At 38.3% G+C, this 10,846-nt stretch overlaps 1 protein-coding gene across 1 annotated transcript; it reads left to right on the top strand.

The window, feature by feature from the left end:
* Window positions 1-2,457: 2,457 nt before the first annotated feature.
* On the top strand, window positions 2,458-6,572 carry LOC100889425 (cAMP-responsive element-binding protein-like 2). The gene is made up of 3 exons (XM_003729319.3): window positions 2,458-2,659; window positions 5,418-5,645; window positions 6,278-6,572. The coding sequence occupies exons 1-3, from the start codon at window positions 2,606-2,608 to the stop codon at window positions 6,467-6,469; spliced, it is 474 nt and encodes a 157-aa protein (XP_003729367.2). The 5' UTR covers window positions 2,458-2,605; the 3' UTR covers window positions 6,470-6,572.
* Window positions 6,573-10,846: the final 4,274 nt, after the last annotated feature.

The raw sequence follows: 10,846 nt of genomic DNA, 5'->3' as shown, positions 1-10,846 counted from the left end.
ATATTAGGTTATTATTCATAATCGAATATATTTTACTTATTTTTTCGACTCAAAAAATAATATCTGTATGCAACGAATCATATCATTCATGTGAAAACTTAAATGTGTGGATTCATTTTTACATTGAATCGTATTTATATATTATTCAGGACTGCATTAAAAGACTATGCATATTTACATATGTATAGAACGCCGCATGCGCTGAACTTTAATGAAGTTTTCATTTTAGTTGAAACAAATTGGGGGAGAATATCGGCCGCCCCCACCCCTCCCTTTGGAACTTAATTCAACTTAGACCTCACCGAGTGCTTTGAACAGTGGCGGATCCAAGGGGGCCAGGGGGCCCACCCCCCCCCCCTGGGGAAAAAACGTGTGAAAACACATTAATTTTAACTTTTGGGGGGAGATGGGACCCCCCCCCACCCCCTGACGCTCAAGGGGGGTGCGATTTTTCGAATTGTCGAGGCCCCCCCCCCCCCCCCACAAAAAAAAAATAGTGCTCAATTTAAAAATTCAATGTACAACACAATAAACAATCAAAATATGAATGACTGAAACGTACGACCATAAATCATGAATAATGAAACAAAATGAAAATCAAATATTACATCAAAATCTAAATATTAACATCAAATTCTGTTCTGTAATGGGCGAAAATGAATTCAGACAAGGAGTAATAATCTATTGAAACGTCAAAGCTTCCGCGCTTCGCACGGGAGGGGCGAAATTTTGGATTAAGAGTCGAGAACGGTACAACGGGTCGTCTTCTTTCTCTAATAATTTAATGAAGTGTCAAAGCTTCCGTGCTTCACGCGGGAGGGGAAAAACTGAAAAATAACTTAGTTCCTGGCCCCGGGTTTATAGGGTTAAATTTGTAGACATTGGGACATATGTGTCGTTAATTGGTGGCTAGTTTGTAGGTAATCGGTGGCCTCTCATACCCCCTCCCCCCACTGAAAAAGGTATAGCGACGCCCCTGATAACAACATTACACTTGAGATAATTTTTGCAAGTACTACTGGTGAAATACCGGACCACCGTCTTTGTGCATTGTGCAACAACGAAGCATGTAATTACAACCACGTCTCACGACATGACATATCACTAATTCTCTAACTTCTAACCAATCAGAAAGCCTCGTTTTTTTTTCCACTATCTGGATCGGGACATACTTTTTCCATGTTTTCTTATGTTACCCTACTTGTTATCGTCAGTCTCGTTGGCTTTCGGTCTACTGGGATAACCCCATGCCACAAGTTCACCGATGCGCTTGAATCGTCGGGGGGGGGGGGGGGGGGGGGGGGGCGGTTAGGAGGAATCACAGCTTTAAGGCAATTATTTTGACCGTTTTACTTCTTTAAGCGTTCTTGGAAAGGACTGGGGATAGCACCCCCCCCCCCCCGCTCCCCGACACAAACACATTTCCAACCAAGCAAAGAATAGTGTGTTTCCGTTTAAGTTTGGATTTTATGAATATTTATCCAAATATTTTCTGCTCGGCTGCAAATATAATGCGGCCACTTATAGCAGTTATGAAACCAAACTTTAAAAATAAAGAGAAGGGGCAATGGGGTTCTATCACGTATATTGAATTCAATGTGAAATGTACCAAACCATAAATCAGTAGATGATGATATGCTTAATTTTTAAATTGAATATGTCACTGTTAGTTCAACATGGAATGTAGCCCCGAAATGTTGGTCAGTCGCTGAGGCTGTAGCGTATGACACGTTCATAATGAACAAAATAATTTGATATCAACATGAAAACAACAATATTTCCAAAGAAAGGAAAACCTGCCATCGTTCATTCAGTATAGACATAAAGTGAACGTCTTGTAATCGCGGGTCCAGGAGGGTGATCGGCCTCCCCCTTTGCCGCCCGGCACCCCGGACCCACGCCCCCCCCCACACACACACACACAAAGAGAGGGGGAGAGCGACGGAAGAAAAAAAGGAGAAGAAGGTAAAAGATCAAAAGATAGGAAAGTAAGAGAAGAGAAATTAAAATACCCCCCCCCCCCGAGTCCATGAATTGCTGATCGGGGGGGGGGGGAGGGGCGGTTACTGATCGAGAGCCTCTCAAGGCGAGAAGATTAGCCATGCATTGAAATTATACAACTGATTCATGCTCAAGAGATTTGGTGGTGAGAGGGAAGGGGGAGGGGTAGGCGCCCCTATTCGCAGCCTGGTAAAATTGTCAAATTTAGATTTTTAATAACGAAAGTGCACACGTTTAAGTAGGATTACGCTTATATGCCTGTTCTAGAGACCCTCCTTCAAAATAATGGAATAGAATTACAGGCCTATAATGTTTCCCCTTGTAATTGTGAGAAAATGAAAAAGGGCTGTAGCTATGTGTAATGTTTGATAATACACGTGTATGAATTAAGTCGCACAATCGGCATTCCATAGTTGTTACAAAGAATCACGTCACAAGTTGTTTACAAACAACCGAGCTACATGTTTCGTCTGTTGAACCACTCCAGCAGAGCATAGAGAGTCAATGCTAATGCGTGTTTAACCACGGTCGACATCTAGGTCTACCTCACTTTTTACATATAGAAGACAACTTAGACATTTAGAATAGTATACAATTAGAAATCATGACAAAACCAGACTTCGGTGAACCTGATAACATGGAAGAAAGTAATGATATGGTATGTACGCAACTACTCTTACTCTTAATTATATAATATAATCGGTCGCGGTCCCATACACTTTACGTGGTGTATGTACATGTAGTGACACAACTCCGAGGCTAGCAGAAATTGCATAGACATATGATATATTAGTACAGACCCTAATGCCAGCCGTGTAAAGAAGCGGGTCTGATCACATCAGCTAAGACTAGAAGTGGTCAATGGTCATAAGGTATAGACCCCCTACGCAAACCACATCGTGAACCACATGTCAGACCAGGCTGAGCAGTGCATGCAGTGAAGGGTTAAGGAAAGACGATAACGTTTTAATTAGGGTAGCGCGCCCGGTATTCGGTCAATTCCCAGTATTCGGTCAGACAGCTGTTTCAACAGTTGTAACAATTTAAAAAATAATTTATGAGCCACAAAACTTGCACAAATCAGAAAGCTGAACAACTTCTCTTAAGGTTATCCTATACTTTAGTGTGTTTTATTATTTTGGGTTTCTAACTTCAGTTTAACCCTAACCCTAACCCTATGATATGCACGTAGAGCTGTTAACTGAAGTTAGAAACCCAAAATAATAAAACACACTAAAGTATAGGATTGCCTCTCTTAACTCTCAAGATTAAATAAGGTAGAGTAGAGTCTCCGGTTTGCGGCATCGCCCGGTTTGCGGCCAGGGGTATTTGTTTCAAAAATAAAATGAATATGACTCGATAATAATCATTGAAACCTACCGTGGATTCCACGGTAAGTTCTGCTTTGCCGAAAATGTCCGTAGCAGGTGCTCCTATCGGTACGGAGTATCCGTCAGCGATGTCGGAAATCTACGGCACCAGTCGCCGATGAAAATTCCAGCAGGTGCTAACTTTTAAGTTAAGAGATCGAGGCATGACTAGATCAATATTGTAGCTCTATTTGTCCGATATTTGTCCGATTGGAGGTGAAATTTGATGTTTTTGTGGAAGTATGATGGCTGTGGTCTGTCTCCTATCACAGATATTTTGATTGTGCCACCGCATGGCTAGTTGCATGGGGTGACCGCAAACCGGCACGTAATTACGTGTTTTTCTGGTTTGCGGCGGGGGGTGTTAATACACACATAACATGCGGGATCGTGTATGATGGTACGTGTGCTGATGTGTGTACCCCCTATGACCCGATAGTTTCTAGTAGTACGTACCCCCGTATGGGATGATCCATTCGAGGAAAAGGTGAAATTGTTTAAAACTTCACAAATTTACCGTAGCAACAGATAAACATGAGAATTTGGGTTACCCGTAGTAATTTGGTACATGCTTTCATCGTGACGTAGCGCATAAAGCTTTGTGACGTACGCGTGCCGCAAACCGGTACTGCGTGCCCGCAAACCGGGGAACTCGAAGCATTTCGAAACATGGTCAATGCTGACCACGCTGTGGGTCAGTTTGGTTATTTGTGACTTCTATTTAATAAGTAAGTATATGGACTCTTTATTGAGGGTATTGAAGTATTCTGTGAGTATTCCAATAAAAATAGAATCGGCAGTTCCCGCCGATCGGCCGCAGACCGGAGCCACTACTCTATAGGGCCCCGGAAAGATCTCCAACTTGACTCAAAATTGGTCAGTGTTGCACAACTTTCTGCACTTCCAGGCTCTGTTAGCACATGCGCTAACATGCATAGCCATATGTAGAAATCTATTGCGAAACACACATGTGTGCTGTCGCAATGAATTTAGTATGTGTGTGAAGAGGAGCTCTTCCGTGTTCGCTCCATCGCAGCGAAATTGCAAATGACGCCCTTGCCGATGTGCAAGAGGTATTTATTGTATTCGGTAGACCAGTATTCGGTCAACGCATTGACATTCAGTGCTTTGTCGCGCAAATGTGTGAAAATAATGCGCAAATACGCTTCGCTCCCTGACAACGGAGATACCACGCACAAATCGTGTGACCGAATTCTATTCGGCGCGACCAAATTCTGGGCAGAAAAATGTTCTTCAGAATTATTTTGCTTATCATCATTCTATATTTTAAGTGACTATGAAATCCTGTTAGAGGAATAATTTTCTTTTCTTTTGATGGTTAGATTGCCAAATAAAAGAGGTAAGAATTCAAAATATTAGCGATTTCCCCTTAAGTGACCGAATACCCGGCGCGCTACCCTACTCATTTCTCAATCATATGTTAGAACTAGTTTTGAGTGGGGCCGGGGAAGACAATGAAGGATCGTTCGCATTTTTGCCAACGATTCTGATTTCCAATTTCCAATTATTTTCTTGATGCATTTTACATTGACTTCGTACAGAAACTTTCACATTATGAGCAATAAATCCTCGGAAGACAGACAACCCATGAATGTAGACTGTGAACTGGGGGTATTTTATTACGCGGAATCCGTTTTTTGCATCGCCAGCTCGTGGAATCGGGAACCTGAAACCTGCAGAGCAAAAATGCGGACGATACTTATTTTTTAGGGCGCATTTTATCCGCGTATACAAGGATATCCTCATGATATCCTAGCCATTTTTTTAACCCTGCCAACTTCTTACAGTAAAAGATTCAATATGATGGTACTGTGGCATTGTGGCGTGCAAGCATTTCATATTTTTTCTATATTTTATTTACTCTTGTGGGGAATATCACTTCGTGTATTGGCATAGAAAAAAACTGGGAATTAATCAGTGACCATTTTAGTTTAACAAGTATAGATCAACTCCAACTAGACTAGAGAAAATTCACAACACATCTATTCTGTAAAATCCTTTGTTTGGATATTTTATGACATGCAGGCAAGTTCGAAACCAGGAAGGAGTAGTAGCAGACTTAGGAGAGTGCAATCCAGTGGGGGAAAGAGAGGAAGGAGGCCCTCTAGAGTTGATCGTGATGCCAAGTTAGAGAGGAGTAGACAAAGTGCCAGAGAATGTCGTGCAAGGAAGAAGCAGAAGTACCAGTTGCTAGAAGAGACAGTTGCAGAGAAGGAGAAAAAGATTGTAGTGCTTAGGGAAAAACTTGAAAAGGTATTAACATGCTCTTATTGAGGTTCATACGTTGCTAGTACTTCACTATTTGTTCAATAAATGTAATTTGATTATTGTTCTTGACTTTCTGACATTTAAAGGGCAAATTGACTATGGCAAATATAATTTCCAGGGGAGATAAATGATTACTTGTAAATCTTCTGGATTTGAATTTTCCTTTAAAACTTATTGATTGCCTATGTAATTCTGAAGGAAACATTTTCGTCCTGTGGGTAGCTTAGTCCCCTATATTCTTATGCTGTAACTAATATCCAATAAGATTAAACTCTGCATGTCAGGTTTTTATTTCATTACTTATTTGAAATTTTTTTAAATTTGTATTTAGTCATCGAATTATGAAATCATATTGTTAAGTAATGTTACTTCAACAGCAAAAACATTCCAAAAAAATATATATATAAACAAACATTTGTACATTCATTATGGAAAACTTGTCTGACAAAATTTCTATGTGTGATATATGATAATAAGCTTTGTAAGACAGTTAGAACTTAAACTACTCTTTGATAAGAAACAGTTATTTTAGGAGCTTTCATCTATTCCCCTGTACTTTTTCCTGCAGAATTCCTTATATTAATTTACACATCATTATTCTGCCGTCATTATTTCAGTACAAGAACTTTTGTCAGCTGATGGACAATGGAGAGATTCCAGTAGATATTCATCGGAGCCTGCAGGCAGATGAAGCTCTAGCTGTCAAGGAAGCAGAGGCAGCGATGCGACCGAGCACATCCAAGAGCACTCGCCCCCAGCCAGTGTTAGCGACCGGGGTAGATTCCAGCAGTGAGGAAGATTCAGACTGATATTCTTTAAAGGCATCGTCTAACAATGTAAATCTGAGATGCATGGCCCTACGTGTTATCAGTGTCTGTGATATGGTGTAATATTGAAGCCCTAAAAAGAAAAAATCGCATTTCAAAATGATGTGAAGTGCCTCAAGAAAGTAAAAAATCTTTGATGGACCGATTTTACCATACTCGTTTTCCCCAATAGACTGTAGTGTTATGAAAACGCAAAATTTGGTTTTGGTTTTCAATCATAAATATCTTGATAATCAGACAGGTGATTGGCTTGTAAAAGTCATGGGGTTCCTGACTGACCTACAGGTTTTTAATTATCATTGCAGCATGGCCTAAATCCAGGATTTTGTTTCAGAATCTGAGACAAAGTTACCGGATCCCTTTAATGAAGCCTTGTATTTCTTTCTCTTGTACCCTAATAGGGTGCTTGCTTGATATTGTTGCAAATGCCTGAAAACAAGTCATGCAGAGTCAACTTGGCTGATTTTCATACAAGAAGCCAAGAAGGATTTTCAAGTGATGCTAAAAATTGTCAGAAATGGTGATCTGAATGCGACCATCAAAGAAAATACAGATCGACATGTGAGAATAAGGGGGGGGGGGGGGTGAGTATATATATATATATATATTTTTTTTTTACATATATACAGTTAACTAAATTATTAATACCACTTGTAAATTTGATGTTTTTTGTGTTTTGTGTAACTCAAGAATGAAAGGCGGACTGGTTGAATAAGGGCTTTGTTGAATACTTTTAGATAATAAACTTTTAGATGCTGCTTATAAGTATCGGCTTGCATGGTGATGTAGATATACAGTAGGCTTGCGGGTACATTTATTCTCCCGGTATTTTTCCCTGCAAAATTCCACACATTAAATTACACATCATTATTCTGCCATCATCCTCTCCAACCGGCGCTATAGTTCTCCTTAGAATAAGCTAAGAAAGATAACTAACAATCTTTTTCAAGACTACACCAACAGTCCTTTTCAGGACTACACACACTCAAGAAAGATTACCGAGAGTCCTTTTCAGGACTCTCCAATCCTCCCTCTCTCTCTCACATGGTGCAACCGCAAGCCTACTGTACAAAAAAACTTTTAATATGTCATATTCTCAAGAAACTTATTGCAACAAATCAATTTCTCACCTACTTAAAATATTGCAAAAATAACTACCGGTATAATATATATGTATATGTAGATGGATGGCATGAATTCTTCCAGACAAGATAATACGCCAACGGTGGTCTGTACTATACTGGAAGAAGAAGGAGAAGAAATATTATTACTTCAATAAGTGCAACAGGAAATCTTTTGATAGCATAAATCTCAAGGAATTGTGAATAACTCTCAAGGATATTCAGTTCTACATTAAAATCGAGCATTACTAGCTGTAATCAAAATGATCTTAGGTTCTGATGTTTGTAGAATTTTTGGGCTACTCTAGATTAGGCATTTAAAAAAAAAAAAGTTGTATTGCCCTTTGTGACGGACCCAATAATCTTAAAATCTACAGTCTGCTGTTATATGTTTAAATGGGATAAATGTATAAAATCATCAAATTATTCCCAAATTCTCACTCGTCTTCTGACCTAGTTTCAAAATCCTGCTAGCGTAAACAAGTAGACCCGGCCTTGTGTACATATATATACAATGCACTGCACCAGCTAGAAAACAGCAAGATTTGGGCAACGTACTCGGCTTTGATTTATTAGGGCGAAGGACGCTGCTTTGAGGGGCAGACAAAAAAAGAAAAAAGAAATATAACCAACCAACCAAGGTTCTAGCACTTAAAGGGCAAAACATCTTTTTTTTTGCGTCTAGGGCTGTATTAGGCAGGTTTCTTAGGCCAATGTTTTGTTTTAGTTATGGAGACATACCGGTAGTGGTGAAAAGCAACAAATATTCTACAGGTAGTTGTCAGGCCCAGAGCTTCATTTTTCTCCACAGAACCCATTAATTTGTATCATGTCATCATGGTTATTTAATCTAATTTATTCCAAAAAAAATCTGCATAATGCAGGGAAAAATTGAACATCCACAGGACATACTAAATCAAAGGTATTCTGCATGATTAATTTTGCATCTTTATAGATATATTGGGGCTATGTTCTCAAGAGCATGACTGCTCTTGTCAACACAGCTGATAATATGGAAAGCTGTCATCCCCAAATTTATTGCTGCTTCAAGCATATCTATGACTGCAAAAGTAGTCAATTTTTAGAATGACATTGTGTTACAAAAATAGTAGTAGAATAAAATGCCTCACCGAAACTTAATGATCTTGGTGCCACTTCATTTTGAAAAGAATATCCTACACCAATGGTAAACCAATGATATGGTCTCAATGATATATCAGAAATTTGCAATTGTAGGCCTCGCCCTCATTTATAAACTTGCAAAATTAACCATGCAGAATAGCTTTGATTTAGTATGTTCTGTGCAGAAAATGTACATATAGTCAAAGTATGATTGGATGCATAACAAATGTATTTTTTTAGAGATTGCAATACCAATGTAGGCCCTAGTTTCAGCTAATTTCATAACACTCCGTATAATCAACCATGAAGACAATTTGTTTTTATGAGTTTTGTGGAGGAGAATATAACTACATGTTGCTGCATTTTTAAGAGTTAAATTTCGAATGCAAATGCAATATGTACCATAAAAATGTGTAAAGTTTGCATGAATTAGCCTTTTTGGGGTGCTTCACTGCTATTTATCAATTTTCATGCCACCCATCTGAAAATTCATGCTTTTGATAAATGTGGCTCACGTGCAAAATTCTGCGCTTTTGTAAATTCTGTTCCCCCAATTAGTTTAGCAGACCTGGCTCCTCATTATTTCTCATGGTTTCTCATTCTTTGTTTTCATTGTTGAACAAGAATGACTAACAGATTTGCATGTTCATTAACATTTGAATGGCTAGTTGCTCCAATTTTTTTTGCAATTTTGTTAATTAGACCTTAAAAAGTTAAGTGAATGTGCCTATTCAAGCTTGAAATGTCACAACTTGATCTCAGTTAATTGATGTTGGTAAATAATATTTTTTTTCTTTAATTTGATATAGTTTTGTTATGTTTTATTTGTTGGTTTCAACAATAGAGTGGCCACTTTTTTTTGCCGAGTGCACACCTGTATATTGGTTGAAATACATGTGCAGGTATTGTCTTTTGCATTGTAGAACTATATAAAAACCTATACAAACTTTAGAGTAGTAAAACATATTATCATTATCGAAAGATTGCTTGTGATAAAATACTGCATACAGGGGGAGATATATATATATATTGGCTGGTCCAGTACATTTTAAAAATTCATAAATGTTTAGTGTTTGCTTGATGGGATGAAATACAGAGGTTCATAATTAAAGATAAAGGTGAGTTCTGGTCTTCCGATTGCATTGTTAAAGAAATGTGTTGAATGGATCAGAAAAAGTTGATCATGTGGCATGTAAGTATTGGTGTGTACTGCAAAGTTCTGGAGTCATCAAAATCATAATAAATTTGGCCTAGTCTTGGTAAAGTAACAAGCGCTGTACACAGAAAGGTGTATATGGGACTACACAAATGGTGTCTGGGCTACTAACCTTGATTTCCTTATCTTTCTATGCTCATTAATCAGCCAGTATACATTTTCTACGAAAATTGTTTGGCAATTGACATTTATTTGTAATCTTGAACATTCAGTGTAAGTTTCGTTTGAGTCTGTGAGAATTCTTATTTTTTTAACCACAACTCACCTTTATCTTTAAGTTGGTACTCTAGATTTTCATCTATAAAATATACTTTTGTTTTCAAGATTTTATGAGTCCCCCTTGTTTTTCTACATGTGTAGAATTCAGATGTATTTCCTCCAAGGAAAGTAATATGATACTGCTAAAATAACATTTCTAGTATATGAGATTCCATGTTTGTTGTGCACTTGAATACATGTACCGTATATGGTGTACGGTAGTGAGAATACAATAAATGTACACACTTTGAAAATATTCTCCAAAATTATTATGTCAAGATATCTGCATAATTTTTTTTTGTTATGAAATAGTAGGTGAGAATCGATAATTATTTTGAACCATCAGTTGATCTTTGACCTTTAGTACATTACAGTTGTGCACCCCTACCTTCTCCACACACACCCTCACTCACTCAAGTGTGCACACATACCCACATAACATTGGCAGATTATTGTCTTTTCAGCACTACATTTCCATTCTTTAGAATTTTGAGGAAATGTAATGCTTGAGAGAATGTGTGTGTGTGTGTGTGTGTGGCAGAAGGTAGGGGTGCACAACTGTGATGTATTAAAGGTCAAAGATCAGCTATTGGTTCAAATTAATTATTGATAATTAACAGAGCAATTGCAATTGATGCCTGA

Source organism: Strongylocentrotus purpuratus, unplaced genomic scaffold, assembly GCF_000002235.5.
Source record: "Strongylocentrotus purpuratus isolate Spur 01 unplaced genomic scaffold, Spur_5.0 spur5_scaffold_7, whole genome shotgun sequence".
Taxonomy (NCBI): domain Eukaryota; kingdom Metazoa; phylum Echinodermata; class Echinoidea; order Camarodonta; family Strongylocentrotidae; genus Strongylocentrotus; species Strongylocentrotus purpuratus.
The sequence above is the reverse complement of the archived record's forward strand: the minus strand, read 5'-3'. Positions and strand labels throughout refer to the sequence as shown.

What these genes read in the sequence shown, in the direction of transcription:
- LOC100889425 (XM_003729319.3), top strand. Translation starts at nt 2,606, where the DNA reads ATGACAAAACCAGACTTCGGTGAACCTGATAACATGGAAGAAAGTAAT. An exon ending in TGGAAGAAAGTAATGATATG is followed by an intron (nt 2,660 to 5,417) that starts GTATGTACGCAA and finishes TATGACATGCAG; the next exon opens with GCAAGTTCGAAACCAGGAAG. An exon ending in TTAGGGAAAAACTTGAAAAG is followed by an intron (nt 5,646 to 6,277) that starts GTATTAACATGC and finishes TCATTATTTCAG; the next exon opens with TACAAGAACTTTTGTCAGCT.